General features: G+C 34.9%; 1 protein-coding gene across 1 annotated transcript in view; it reads left to right on the forward strand.

The window, feature by feature from the left end:
• The first annotated feature begins 6 nt into the window (after window positions 1-6).
• The window catches only part of Cdc73 (cell division cycle 73), a 126994-nt gene continuing 111242 nt past the window's right edge, over window positions 7-15758 (forward strand). Inside the window, exons 1-6 of the mRNA XM_010608748.3 lie at window positions 7-170; window positions 3175-3280; window positions 5684-5753; window positions 10933-10995; window positions 11079-11131; window positions 14129-14217. Of these exons, the coding sequence (XP_010607050.1) occupies window positions 40-170; window positions 3175-3280; window positions 5684-5753; window positions 10933-10995; window positions 11079-11131; window positions 14129-14217 (512 nt within the window). The 5' untranslated portion in view covers window positions 7-39. The remainder of the gene's footprint in view (window positions 171-3174; window positions 3281-5683; window positions 5754-10932; window positions 10996-11078; window positions 11132-14128; window positions 14218-15758) is intronic.

The following is a 15758-nucleotide window of genomic DNA, read 5'->3' on the forward strand; positions in this document are numbered from 1 at the left end:
CGGCGGCGCCCGGGGCCGGCGGCGGCGAGGGGGGAGAAGATGGCGGACGTGCTCAGCGTCCTGCGACAGTACAACATCCAGAAGAAGGAGATTGTGGTGAAGGGAGACGAAGTGATCTTCGGGGAGTTCTCCTGGCCCAAGAATGTGAAGACCAACTATGTAGTTTGGGGGTAAGTCCAGGCTGGAGATTGGCCTAGGGGGTAGAGTCGGGCGCCCCCAGGCGACCTCTTTCTTAACCCCTCCCCGTTTCCCCCGGGATGGGGGAAATCTGGGTGCTCTGGGAAAAAGTTTTCCTCCAGAAGTTGAATTTGTAGGGTGAGAAGGCAAGAGGCGGATCTGCGTCTGTAGCACTCCGTCCCTTAAAGTCTTTCAGAAGCCAGGGGGAAAGGTGGCATGGGAATTTGGCTTCAGCAGTTCATTTTTACCAGCGTGTATCCGGGGCCAGCGACGCTGGTGCAGTGTACCTGAATATAGGTGCACAAAGGAGCACATCGAGTGGTGCTGGAGACGTCTTTTTGTGTTTAATTTTGCTCTCTTCTGCCATGTGTTGTAACTGTCTCCCCTGGCCCTGGCACCTCCTGGTCAGTTTCTTCTCCTTTCCTAATGGGGAAGATGTTATTCCTTAAGAAGAGAGAAAGAACTAGATTTCCCGAAACCGGGACCGACCGGAGAGAGATTTGTTGGATTTGAAAGTTACCATAATTGTGTTAAGAAATGAAAGCTGGAGTTTCTCAGGCAAAAAAGTTACTGGTGGAATTGAGTGAGCTTTATGGGCCTAAGAAATTGATGTGTGTGCTTCTGGAAAATGCTTTTAAAAAGAAACGTTTTGAAATATTGATCCACGTGGACTTATGTGAATCATTCTGGAAAGCATCTAGAGATAGATTTAATAATCATTTAGGGCCTTATTAATAATGCCATTGTCATAGGTGATTTGTTTGAATAGTTAGAACCTGGGGCCAGAACTTTGCTACTTATTTTGTTTTAATGAATGGAATGAGGTTTGTGAACAATTGATGAAAAACTACGATATTTTAGTGTTTTTTTTATCTTATAAAACTTAATCTGCTTTATGAAATGTTGATTAAATGACATTTTAGGTTTCCCATGTTTTTCTCTTTCAAAGAAATCACATAGAATTATATTGGATTGAATTTGTAATGTATGTTTTTCTTTAAAAATTGGTTAGAGTACTCAAGGTGTAGGGTGGTTTGATCTAAGAAATAGAAGAATTCCTAAGATCCTGCCTCAAAACAGATTAACAGTCTGAATGAAGAGCTAAAACAGATGATGTGATATGTTTTCAAGCGTATAAGAAGAGAACAGTTATTTCTAGTTGGGGCTATTTGGGGAAGGTTCCGAAAAAGTATGTTTGACATGTTTGCATCCTACAGAGTTTTCTTTCTTTTTTTTTCGGACCAGGGATCGAACTCGGGTCCTTGTGCTTCTACAGAGTTTTCTTGAATAAATGAAAAAGCGTTGAGAGTGGCTAAGAATTCTGTTACTGAAATGGTGAATTAGTCTTCCAAGTTGAGGGAACTGTGTACCTGAAGGCAGGGAAGCTGGAAAGAACATACTTTGACAGCAGTTCATTTTAGCCAATGAAAAAAGGAATGCTTAGAATAAATTGCAAATTTTTTCAACTGTGAGTCACATTGAGGGGTATTTTCACTTGGAGCGTGTGCATGAATAACTGTACGTATATACAACATTAATACTTACTGTGTGTATTGTGTGTATAGCATTCTATTACTTTTCTTTTTCTTTTTGGTATATTGTGAGTAAAAACCTGGCTTGTATGTAGTTTTTTTTTTTTTGGTACCGGGCATCGAACTTGGGAACTTGCGCTTGCAAGGCAGTCAGCAGAAACACTGAGCTATATTCCCGGCCTGTAGTTTGTTTTGAATCAGGGTGTTGCTGTGTAATTCAGGCTGTCCTTGTTCTCACTATGTAGTACAGACTAGCTTCAAATTGGCAGTAATCCTCCAGCCTTAGCCTCTCAAGTGATGGTATTCTTTTTTTGGACAGGATCTTGTTATGTAGTTCAGACTGGCTTTGAATTCACTATGTAGCCCAGGCTGGTTTAGAACTCGGTGATCCTCCTGCCTCAGCCTCCAGAGTGCTGGAATTACTGGTATACTCCATCATGCCTATACAAGTGCTTAGATTGTAGGCGTGTGCCATCGCACTCTACAAACCTACAATAGTTGTATTGAATTTCTTTTTACGGCACTTGATGTGATTTGTGGTTTTAAATACATTGATTTAAGGGGAAAATGGTAATAGAGGCTAGAAGAGTAGATTTGGGGCTCATTACAGGTATTCACATAAATTCAAATAATGCATCGGAATTATGGTGAGTATTTGCAGGGGGAAGGATGGGATTGCACACTAAGTAACCTGTGCTTGCCTTAGAGAGTTTGTACTCCTTAGGCTACATTGTTTTATTAAATGTAGTATTATGTTTCCTTTTGGCCTCCTTGATTAATTAGAGGGATTTTATAAGAATCATAACTCTGGCTGGGCATAATGGCACACCCCTGTAATTCCAGCACTTGGGGAAGCTGACACAGGAGGATCACAAGTTTGAGACCAGTCTAAGCAGTTTAGTGACTCCCTGTGCCAAAAAGAAAAATAAAAAGCAAAACAAGGGATTGAAGATGTGGCTCAATGCAAACATCCTGAGTTCAGTCCCCTCTATTGGCTTCTAAAAGTCATTGTGTTCACTTCTAAGAATTCTGTTAACGATGTTCAGTGGTATTGTCTGTTAGAAAGAATCACAGGGTAAACTTTCTCTAATTCAGTAATGATGGTAACTGTATTTATCCTAAGCAGATTGATTGTTTTACAGATTTCTTCCATCTGTAACTGGTTAGGTTTCTTCCTTAATTGAAAAAGCCCAGAGCCTAATTTGGGCCTAATTCTAAAAAGTGTATAGATTACTTTAGAGTATGAATTTGTGTGCTTTTCCTCCTTCTTGCATTTTTGCTGTTATTTTCCTTTGTTTTCTTTTTTGCTGTAATGACAGCCCACCTGATATTAGATTTTTATCCTTTATGCACATATTAAGTACGTTTTTGGATAGCCCAGTGGATATAGGTAGGTGAATACATCTAACTAAACACAAACAATTGAATTCAAAGTGTGAATAATATCTTGCCTCTCTTATTTCAGTACTGGAAAAGAAGGGCAGCCCAGAGAGTACTACACATTGGATTCCATCTTATTTCTGCTTAATAATGTGCACCTTTCTCATCCTGTTTATGTTCGACGTGCAGCTGTAAGTGGAACTCATTTTAATTTTTAAAATATTTCATTGGTTCTACTTGACATGGATAACTTCTCTCAAGGTTTTAAAATGTATGAATGTCTCATGGAGGGTCAAAATTATGCTACTCTGTGACTTATACAAATTTTAAACTCTGTTTATAACAGTGTAATCCCCCCTTTAAATTTTGAGTCAGGGTCAAGTTGGCCTTGAATTTAAGATCCTCCTGCCTCAGCCTCCCAAGTAGCTGGGAATACTCACATATTACCGCCGTGCTTAGCTACAGTGGAAGTTTTAAAGGCACTTATAAAGATCTTTTTTTAAAAAATACAAGGCTGTGAATGGAGTCTTTGTTTTTTTAGAACTCTGAATCTCAAGAAAATTTTCTTTTTGTCATAAGCGATATCTATACAGTACATACCTTTTTAGAATTAACTAATCTAACAGTTATATATATTCATTGCATCTTGATTTGTTTTCATTTTGCCTGCTTTGTCAATATTTGAAAATTTACTGCTCACGGTGAGATTCTTCTGTCTGTAGAGAAACAATATATTATAATTCAGTAAATAGGCTTCAGGGTTTTTTGGGTGTCATCATCATTTTACATTGTAATTTACCATAAATGCCCAGATAAAATGTCCCTAAAGGTTGATGATGTTTAATTTTTAAAATGACACCCTCAATTTCTTTTTTGTAGAGCTGGACATAAAAATTTTGGGGGGAGATAATGAAATAATCAAATATCTAATTTTGGTAATTTTTGTTTAACTCACTTGTTTATTGAGCTATACTGTAAATACTTTTTCTTATAGTTTTTTTAAAGTTTTTTTCAAAATTTTCACAAACATCACTGTGTCTGTTGTCACTAGTTATTTTTTTATCTAGTACTGTGGCTCAGTTGAACTAAGGTGTCTGAAAATCACTTTTATAGACTTTCTAGTCAAGGTTGCCAGCTTATTTGAGGCGTCTTTTAAATAGTGTCGCTGAAAGCATTTGAGAAAGTATCTCACCTTCTAATGGGCTTTGTAATATTCCATGTAGACTAGTTTAAAACAACCTGCAAGCACACACATAAAAACAACTTTTGGGCTTTTAAACTTATAAGAAGAAGCCAAACTTAGGCTTGAGTTTTTTAAAAAAATGAAATGATTAATTTTTAAGAGATTAAATATAATTCAGTTATCTTGGCATGGCAGTGCACACCTCTAATCCCAGCACTGTGGGAAGCTGAAGCTGGAGAAATCCTGAAAGTTTGAGCCCAGCCTGGGCAGCTTAGCAACTTGGTGGAACCCTGTTTCAAAGTAAAAAGTAGGTGGGGATGTAGCTCAGTGCAGAGGCCCTGGGTTTAATCCCTAGTTCCTTCAAAAAAAGAAACGCGCGCATGCACACACACACGCGCACACACACACACACACACACACACACACACATTTGTACATACATAGAGAGAAAAAAGACACACAGATACAGTTCAAGGAGGTCATCAAGGAGTAAGTGTAGAATGTTGGCTTAGGGAAATGTAATCAGTATTTATGATGAAATAATTGACCAATGATAGGGTTCTTACTGTTGCTCATATAAGATAACAAAGGATTTGAACTGTATAATCCCTTGGCTACCAGTTTTCCTTGTACTCTGTTTGCCTTAGAAAAAATGACATGGAAAATTGTAATAATGACAGAATTTGTTGAATTTCTTGTCTAAAATTTGATGTGGTACCCAAAGTATACAGTTTTGTTTTGTGCACAACTTTACAACTTGCTAATGTAGATAATTAAAGGGAAATTACCTATTTCCCTGAAATGGATGTTTTTTCAGATTTAATTTTTTTAATCTTTCCCCCCTGCTTACAGAGTTTATACACAGTTGGATAAAAAGAAATATGTAATATAAAAGGTAAACAGTTGCCATTAACATTTTCATGTCTGTAATTTTTCTCTTGCCTAAACAATGTACCATGTACCTGTTGTTAATTACCAAATTTAGTTTTAGAGGCTACTTCAGTTTCTTTGGTAAAGTTCAAGTGGAATATTTTGAAAAGGGCTTATTTGTGTGAAAGAAATTACTGTGGAGGCATCACATAAAGTGGGACAGCAATAGGACTGAAAAAGTATGGGTATCACTTTTGCAGAGCATCATGAGTGTAATTAAAAAGTTATGAAAAGGAATAGAATCATTGCTTTCTTTCTAATAATTATCTTTAATATATCTTACTGTAATTTCAAAAATAAAATTACATAACATGTTAGCTGAAAAAATTTTTAAGCCTAACATATTTTACAAATGTGAATTTTATGTACATGTTACCCAGATATGTTGTAATAAATTCAGATTATGTGTTTATCAAGTTTAACATAGTTGTCACCCGTTTAATATCTACTATTTTTCTTTTTTAAAAAATTTTGGCTTCAGACTGAAAATATTATTGTGGTCAGAAGACCTGACCGGAAAGACCTACTAGGATATCTCAACGGTGAAGCCTGTGAGTACTTTCTACATTGCGCTCACTCTACTCACTTTGTAACCCAGGCTGACTTTGAATTCAAGATCCTCCCTCCCCAGTATCCCAGGTGGTAGAATTACAGGTGTGTGCCGCCATCCTGGCCCACTGTTAAATAGTCATTGTTTTATGTTTTTGTTTTGCTTTTTTTATTTTAACTACAAAATGAAAAGCAGGAAGAGAATTTATATTCCCACTAAAAATTTACCTGATCTACAGCTGTGTCCATATGTTCTTTTTTTCTAGATACGTGAATGCCCTGTCTGTACCTAAGGCTCTTCAGCCTTTATGTGGTTTTCACACTTTCAAAGACTTTGCCTCCTTACATTGCTGTTTCTGTCTTGTCTCATCAGTCTTCTTCCTGCTTCTGCATTATTATCTTTTAGAGTATATACAGTAAGATATTTCATCTTTGAAAAATGCTTTTGATTCCACATTCCTGATGTCTACTGTTCCATTTGTCTTCTGCATTCTGCTATTATTACAAAATTCTTTGCAAGACTTGGTGTGGTATTATTACTGCTTCTTTTTGCCTATGATTCTTGAAGCTTCTTCTAGTCTGATTTTCATCCTCATTATCCTATTAAAATTACTCTTTTTAAGGTCAACAGTAATTTAAGGATTATTGCATTCTTTGGTCTCTCACCTTCCCTGCCTTGTCAACAATATTAGCTGCTGTTGACCACTCTCATTTGAAAGCCTTTCTTCGCATCACTCTGGGCTCTCATCTCTCATAATCTACCTCCCAGTATATTTTTTGTTACTTCTGTGCCTGATCTATAATTCTAGAAGTTCTCTGTAACTTGACTTTTCTTTTTACTCTTCTAACCTAAATCTGTAAGTTATCCTTTCTAGTTTTATGCTTTAAGTATCACATATATTCTGATGAATTAAAAATATGGTTAATCCTTGAACAAATGGGTTTGATCTGTTATGTCCACTAATAAGTAGATTGTTTTTATTTGGAAATTTGTCACAGTTTGAAAAACTGACAGATGAACTGCATTGCCTACAAATACTGAAAAAAATTAAGAAAAAGATACATCACGAGTGCATAAAATATATGTAAACTGTTGTATTAGCACCATAAGATAAGCACATGTCTATTTCAGAAAGTTTAAAATTTATCAAAACTTTAATAAAATTTTTTTTTGGTACTGGGGATTGAATTTAGGACCTTGCGCTTGTGAGGCAGGTCCTGAGCTAAATCCCCAGACCAAAATTTATCAAAACTTACACAGCATTAATAGTGCTATTCACAGTTGAAAGAAAACTAAAGATGCAGCATTAGATTATAACTCCATGCCGGGTGTGGTGGTGCACTCTTGTTAATCCCAGCACTCGCGAAACTCGGATAGGAGGATTGCTGTCAGTTTGAGACGAGACTGGGCTATATAGTGAGTTCTAGTCAGTCTCAACTACATAGTGAGACCCTGTCTCAAAAAACCTTAAAAAAAAAATTGTAGCTCCATAAAATTAACCGTGGTCTGTAGTAATTTCATAGCTACCTCCTGTTGCTATTGTGGTGAGCTCAAGGGTTGCAGATATCTGTTTAAAGCGCTGTTCAACTTGGGAAGGTAATCAGTGCATAACCTTGTGTTGATTAAGGGCCAGTTTGTGTTTATGCTTTCTTCTTAAGTTCCATGTTAATAAATTCACTATCATCATTTTTGTTTGGATCTTAATAGTTACCTGAAATTTAACATAAACAAAATAGAATGCCCAGTTTACTACCCCCCCCACACAACAAAAACATTGTGTCTTTTCTTTTCATCTTAGTAATGAGTAGTGGTACTCTGCCATTGGTTAGGCATTCTCACATCTCACATCCATTCCATGAGCAGGTGCTTTCCTTTATTTTTAAAACTATTACAACTTTTTTTACCTTTCTATTGTGAACTGTTCTATACTTCCTCTTTATACTATTATATAGCCTCCTGTCAGGTTCCAGCTCTTTATTTAATATGATGTAGTCTGTGCTTAGCAGTTAAGACTGACTGTTTTTGAAAAGGCATGTCAATTTAACTGTGTTACTCTTGTGTTCAGGGTGATTTGTGCCTTCCTATCACTTAGATTAAAGCTTATGCTGACCTCCATAATCTTGCTTCTGCCTAAATCTTTGGCACCTCATCTTCTATCAACTGTCCTTTGCTCACATCAGCCTCATTGATCTTTTAGCAATTCTAATCTTGGAACCTCTACAGTTGTTAATCTGTCTGATATTGCTCCTTTACTTTGTCACCAGACTTATTTCTTTACTGTCTTACTCAGATCTGTACTCAAGTGTTGTTTCAAATACTCTATTAGAGAAAACTTCTCTGACCACTCTACCTAAATTATAAAATAAATTGGTGTTCATTGGCACATGCCTGTAATCCCAGCTCTTCGGGAGGTAGGAGGATTGCAGGTGTGTGGCTAGTTTAGGGAACTTAGCGAGACCCTGTCTCAAAATTTAGAAAAAGGAAAGGGGAGAGGCTGGAGGTGTGGCTCAGTTAATCGAGTGGTTGTCCTAGTATGTGTTCTAGGTGCTAGGGTCAGTTCCCAGCACTACAAACAAACAAACAAATAAAAAAACCAAGAAAATATCTTATCTGTCTATATAGATATCTATACCTATATAGATGTACTGTATTTCTCATTCCTTTCCTTTGTTCCCTCCTCCTGTCTGTATAGTACCATCCTGACTTATTTTTCATTAAATCTCATGCATTCACCAGAAGTTTTGTATTTATTTACTTACATATTATCTCTCTTCTCCACTAGAGGGTAAATCTTTGTCTTATTTATTGTTACCCCCCCACACACACATTTAGAACTGTGGTACATAGTAGGTCCTTAACTGGAGAAATGAATAACTATTAATTTGCTGTTTTACAGAGTACAAATACCTAAATTGGTATAATAGAACTATTTGGTCTTACCTTCCCTGGAGTGGAATTTATTCTGGTTATGTCATTAATATCTGTGTTGTCACATTCTGCTCTGTGGTTCTAAGCAGTGAGATTGATTTACGTAGGAAATTTGGTGCATAATAAGTCATTATCAGGAGAGTTTTCTTCTTGTGCTACCTTCATTCAGCAATTGCTTATTGCATGCTTATTCTTACAGGCATTATTTTGGGTGTTGTACAAACTACAACATCCCCATCCTACACATGCTTATTCTTAGGAAAAGATTAAGGAGAGATGCCAATTCTGCAAAGGGTATGAAATTGGGAAGGACAGGAGAAGGCTATTATTTTATTTATTTTTTGAATCAGAGCAAATCTAATTATTTGGAGCACCATTTCCTCAGCTTTGAAAATGTGAGGACTATATGGTAGACTTGTTAAAAATAAATTTTGTTTGTTTAACTTCAAAAGATCTGGTGTAGGGTCTAGGATTCTTTAGTCTTAAGCACCTTAACTGAGCCAGCCTGATAGGCTAATTTTGGGAGGAGTGCTTTAGAGTTTTTTTTTTTTTCCTTTTCAGATTCCAAAAAAGAGTCGTTTTTTATCTATCCATACCATTTTCTGTAGTTTGTATAGGATTAGTAAATTTAATCAAGCATATTGCTTTGGTAATTTGTAAAAGTTGTTTAATGAAAAAACTGGAACAGATATTAACCTGTTTTTAGATGTGTCCTGATAGCGTAACCACATTGGCCTTTAACCCAATCGATATGTTTAACATGATCTCAGTATAAAGACAATTTTTCTTGTGAACTAGAAATAGACAAGGTAAATTTAAAGTTCATTTGATAAGCATAATACTTTAGAAGAGCGATGAGGAAAGACTAATTTTTCTAAAGTTTAGAATTTAAAGCTCTGATAATTCGAAAACTTTATCTGTCAAATTAGAATTACACATGTGAATTAAACCTATGAGAAAAAGAGACATGTCAAATCATTGGGAGAAAGGTGGGATTATTCAGTTAAAAATTGAGTAAAAGTATAAGAAACAAATACTACCTGACAAACTGGGAAAAAAATATTCAACTCGTAAGAAAAGGGCCAGTCTCACTGATACAAAATGATCCTGGAAATGTATGCAGAAAGACCAAAGACATGATAAATTACAGTCATACAGTTCACAGAAAAGATGACCATCATATGTAAATATGCATTTCATTTATAATTTACACATTTAAACAATATAGAAAACATTTTTTAAAAACCTGTCAGTTTGATAATACGAAGAAACATTCTGTATTGTTGATTATAGTGTCAGTTGGTACAACCCTTACTGGAAAAATCGACAGTCTTGTATCATTATAAATATGGCTCAGAAATTGCTCATGTGGAAGTTTATCCCAGAGGTACATTTGAAAACGTATGAAGGGATATACATATAAATTTCATTTTTATTACATTCTTTGTAATGACAAGAAGACTTAAAATTAAGCTGCTCATCAGTGGGAAACTAGTTAAAGTATAATCTACAAAATAGCATATGTCATAATTATAAAGAAAGAGTGAAGGAAATGATCCATGTACTAATGTGGAGGGATATGGTAAATAATAAGGTAAGGTAAGAAAGAAAGCAAAGGGATTGAGAATGTCATATTAGTATGCTACTTTTTATGTTTAAAAAAAGTAAAAATAAGAGTATAATTGCATTTATTGTATCTAGAGAAACTTTTAGAAGGATATACAGGACACTTGTTTACACAGCATGGTAGAAATTAGGTGGATGGTGACAGACACACCCCTTTTTAATAGTTTTGAACAAAAATTGAATAATTTAAATGATAATTGAATTTTTTAATCATTTGTGAATAATTAAAAGTTGCATTTTTCATATGAACGTTAACTTGAAAATGTGCCCTTACATCTATCTATCTATATATATATATATATTCATATGTATATACTTATCTTTTTTGAAAGATACTTTTATATATGCATGTGTTGTGTTGGATTAGTCTTTGAAGTGACCCGTTAATTTCAGTCATTTTCTCTCAGTAATTTGTAAGCTAAATTGTCAAAAATAGTCTTCTTATAGACTTTCTAATAGAATCTTTTAATAAAATTACAGAACTGCTTTAAAACTTATTTTTTTACTAAAGAAATCTTACCGAAGTAAAAATATAACAAAGCTGGAGCATTTTAATTGTGATAATATATGATATATGTGTTTAGCTATTGATTGATTTGCTTATATGAATCTTTTCAAATTTTCAGCAACATCAGCAAGTATAGACAGAAGTGCCCCCCTAGAAATAGGTCTTCAGCGATCCACTCAAGGTATGCCTTGTTATGTGTTTATTTTGAACATTCAGAAACTCACTCCAAAACTGTATATTGATTTATTCCTCTTTTTCTTACAGTCAAACGAGCTGCAGATGAAGTTTTAGCAGAAGCTAAGAAACCACGAATTGAGGTAATAAAGCTTTTCTGCCTGCCTGCTCTTGCTATCTCTCTCTCTCTGTCTCTCTCTCTCTCTCTCTCTCTCTCTCCCTTTGTAAAAGGAAAAGTTGATTAATAATAAGTAGCTTGAGCTATAGTGTTAGCTCTCATATACATAGGCTTTGGCAAACCATTTTATATTTAATTGAATATTGGTGAAAATTGGTAGTTGTGTGAAATGAAAGCCACATAAGAAATGCAGTTATCAGCTGGGTGTGGTGGCACATACTGGTAATCCCAGCACTTGGGATTGAGAGGAGAACTCAAAGTTTTTGACCAAATGCATATAGGCAGTTCATGGTCAGCCTGGATTATGTAGTGAGACACTGTCTCAACAAAAAAATTAGTTGTCTTTGGAGATCCACTGGGCAACATGATGGTTCTTGTTAGTAACAGTGTATTCTGTTGTAGAATTGCTCACAAAATTGGTAATACATAAATTATTTTACTGAGCCCTGTATCAGTGTGTACATATTTTAAAAGAATAGTCATAATACATAATTTTGGTCACTTAAAGAAATGCAGTGACCTTTGGAAAGAAAATTTGTTTATTAGCTGGTAGACTAAGGTAGTAAACCTTAGAAATTTTAATTCCATGATTATGGTATTACTTATGTAAGTTGATAACAAGACCTGTATTAGTTATATATACATAGTCTCCCCTGAAAATGAAAGCATACTTAAAATCTGACAAATTATGAAACTAGTCACATATCAATTAATAGTAAGGAAATAACACTTGTCTTCATCACTAGTATTACTAACCATGCTAGAAACTTTTAAAAAATTTCAGACTAATCTCAAAATCAAATAGTTATACGTGGATACTTTTTCTGTGCATATAAACAGCAAAGCATCTGCAATTAAGGATAAGAAAGATAATTCTTGAAGGGGTGAGGTTAGTTGGCAATTACGTATGGTGGACTCTGACAAAAATGCTGCAATAATTAAGTACATTCAGAGATGTGAACTTGAAACTTTTTAAGTGATGATAAATGGCTCATTGTTATTGCTGTGTACTAGATGATAGTCTGTGTGTATTAACTCTTGTAATAGTCATCAATCACAAGTTCTTGAAATTCGTAATACTAGGCTTAGCATCTGTGAGTAAACAGAGGCTCCATAAAAAAAGAAATTACTTGAGAGCCAAATTAGAACCAAGGAAACATGGCTCCTAGCCATTTCACTGTATAGAGCACCAATTTTTGAGGCAGTAAAACCAGAATGTTCACCAGTTCTCCCTTTATGAAAGGAGATTGTGGCACACACTGTTGACAAAGTGAATGAATTTAGGGATACTATTTATTTAGAAAAATATAAACATCACAGTCTGATTTTTTTTTTAATTCAGTGTGTTAGGCTAAACTGTTAAGATTCTAGTAACTTGAAAAATAATTAGGAGGTAGCAGTAAAATTCTTTGCAGATCATTTATAGAGGTACAGGGAATTATATAAACAATTATATTACCCAGCCAGTTTGGTTTCAGCATACATATATTGAGGGACCAAAAGGCACTATCCAGGAAAAGGAAACCTTGATGGCAGGATTTTTGATTTGATAAAAATGTAGACTTGTATTGTCTTTAAAATTAGCAATTCCTTAAGGAACTTGAGTATCACACCTTTGTTACAAATGGAAAAAATTTAATATATTTGCTCAAGTATTCTTCTGAAGCTCAAATATTCAGCTGAAGAATCTGTTTCAGGAATTTTAAATGCTAGATTGTTGTTAGGGTGTGAGTTGGAGCCCAATATCTTTTTGAATATCTTGAGTATGCTGCTGCTTTTTATATAGTTTAATATTTTATTAGCCATTAACACTGACTGGTCCTGTTTTTATTTGTTGAACACGGGCATTGAACTAGATCAGAGTTACAGAGTTTTGTTTTTAAGCAGCCACACATCTTTCAAACTAAGTTTTACTTGCCATCCAATTATAAATAAGTGGGCCAGGGATTTAGCTCAGTGATTCTGGCGCCTGCCTTGCAAGTGCAAGGACCTGAGTTTGATCCCCGGTACCCCCCAAAAAAAACCAAACCCAAAACAATTATTAATAAGTAATACAGATGAAAGTTAAGGTTTCAGGTTGATTATCACATAAGATTTTGAAGTAATGAAGGGTTTATTTTATTTGTAATGTTCTAAGGAATGTGCTTTCAAAGTCATTAAAATTTTCCTTTCCAGTGTTGTTGGATTTAGGACCTGTAACAATAGATGCAAAAAAATATAGAGTCACTAAGAAAGGTTTGACTCTGATGAATGCATCCCATAGAATTTAATTAATAAGCTTTCCCAAAGAGAAAAGTTTTACTGTATGATAACCTTTTTTGAATACAGATATGCGCGCGCGCACGCGTGTGTGTGTGTGTGTGTGTGTGTGTGTGTGTGTGTGTGTGTGTATTGAGGAGAACAACATCACTGTAGAAATAAATACTAGGCAAGCTTTTACATGGTCCTGGGTAATTTTTATACTGTTTGTTGTTGCAAAAGAAATATACATGTATTTGGAGGAGATGTATAACTTTCTGTACAGTATTCAAAAATTTATAAGAGATGTCCAACATTATAGAAAGGGATTTATGTTAATATTTTACCCACCTGTGGGTTAATGTATGTGTTCTCAGCACAATAAATTAAGCTAGGCTGGGTTATTGTATTTGGCAGGTTAGGTGTGTTAAACACAGTTTTGGCTTACGATATTTTTAGTTTATGATGATTTTATCAGATTGTTGTTCTATCACAAATTGAGGAGTATCTGTAGTTAGTTCCAATCTTAAATGACCTGATATATACTTACTATTCTTATCTTTGTGTAACTAAAAATGTTAATGTTGACCTAAGTATAATAATGTTTGGTACGATATATTGGTAGGAATTTTGATGAGAAGTTATGTGTAGTTATTTTTCTTTCTAAAATGTTAAATAAATTTAAAAAATTATAAGGTATTCACCGACTAGTAATTATTTCCAGGATGAAGAGTGTGTGCGCCTCGATAAAGAGAGATTGGCTGCCCGCTTGGAGGGTCATAAGGAAGGAATTGTACAGACTGAACAGATTAGGTAAGAATTTTTCTTACAGTAGAAAGTAGATGTGTGTGTGTGTGTGTGTGCGTGTGTGTGTGTGTGTGTTTTATTTATATATATGTATATATATGTATAAAATATAGGTATATGTACATGTTTATGAGAAATGGATTATTAAAATCCTACCTACATTTATATTTACCTTTCATTTATTATGTGCTTAGGTTCACTAAATTCAAAGGAATCTAGTTGCCCTTTAGCATCTGAGGAGGATAAGATTTCATAAATTCACAGATGTTCAAGTCCTTTATGTAAAATGGTATGGTGTTTGCATATAACCTATCCACATCTTCCTTTTATGTTAAATCGTCTCTACATTTCTTTTATCTATCTATAAATATTATATAATAGTTATTACATTTCATTGTTTGGGGAGTACTGAAAAATCTGTACGTGTTCAGTATAGACACATTTTGTTCTAATGTTAGTTCTAATGCTGATCTCTTGGAGGGCTAGCTGTATGTGTGGGCATTTGCTGTGATAGGGGAGATTGGAAGCCATTATACTTATTTTGTATTTTAGAAAGCCACCTTCTTGATTATGTTACCACATTTGTCTTTCTCTTTAAAAATTACTTCATAATCCAAACCACTCATTTTATCAATGTAACCTCTTGATTTGTAGCAGACGTCAGCAAACTTTTTCTGGAATGTGTGACATATAGTTAACTCTCTTTATTCTTTGGTCCTACATTTGTGGATTCAATCTTAAGTTGAAAATATTTGGAAAACATTAGGTCTGTATTGAAAAGTATGACTTTTTCTTTCTTGTCCTTATTCCTAAATAATGCAGTATAACACCTTATAACATTTGTGTCATGTCACGTGTTACAAGTAGAGACGATTGAAAGTATGTGGGATGATGTGAGCAGGATATATGTAACTACTGTACCATTTTATATAAGGAACTTGAGCATCTGTGGATTTTGGTATCTTTAGGGAGTCCTAGAAATAATCTTCTGCAGTACTGAGGGACAGATGTATCACTATTTTGACTTTGCAGGTAATGTGGTTTCTTTGGAACTACTTAACTCTTTTTGTGGTGGGGAAAGACGCCATAAATGACACGTAGATGCATGGGTAGGACTGGTCCTAATGATCCTAATTTGATGACCCCTGAATTTTAATATAATTAAACACATTTCATAATATTTTCCTTGGTGCACTGTGATCTTTGTGAAAGTTGCACTGCAGATTTTTGTGAGTCTGTGTCTAGTGCTGGGGGGTGAACCCAGGGCTTTGTGTATGTTAGGGAAGTTCTCAACCAATGAGCTATATTATATACCAGCCCCAATGCAGATTTTTAAAAACTTTATTGAGGCATAGTTGACATAATAAACTTTGCATATTTAAAGCATACAAATTTATAAATATTCACCTATGTTTTTATATTATTTGAACCCATTATTATAGTCAAGAAATGAACATAATATCACCCCTCCCCGCAATTTCTTGGATTGTTTTTTAATCCCTCCCCTATTCAAGCATTGTTTTTCCTAGGCAACCAGTGATCTGTTA

Source organism: Fukomys damarensis, unplaced genomic scaffold, assembly GCF_012274545.1.
Source record: "Fukomys damarensis isolate Sample0158 unplaced genomic scaffold, DMR_v1.0_HiC HiC_scaffold_11, whole genome shotgun sequence".
Lineage (NCBI taxonomy): Eukaryota > Metazoa > Chordata > Mammalia > Rodentia > Bathyergidae > Fukomys > Fukomys damarensis.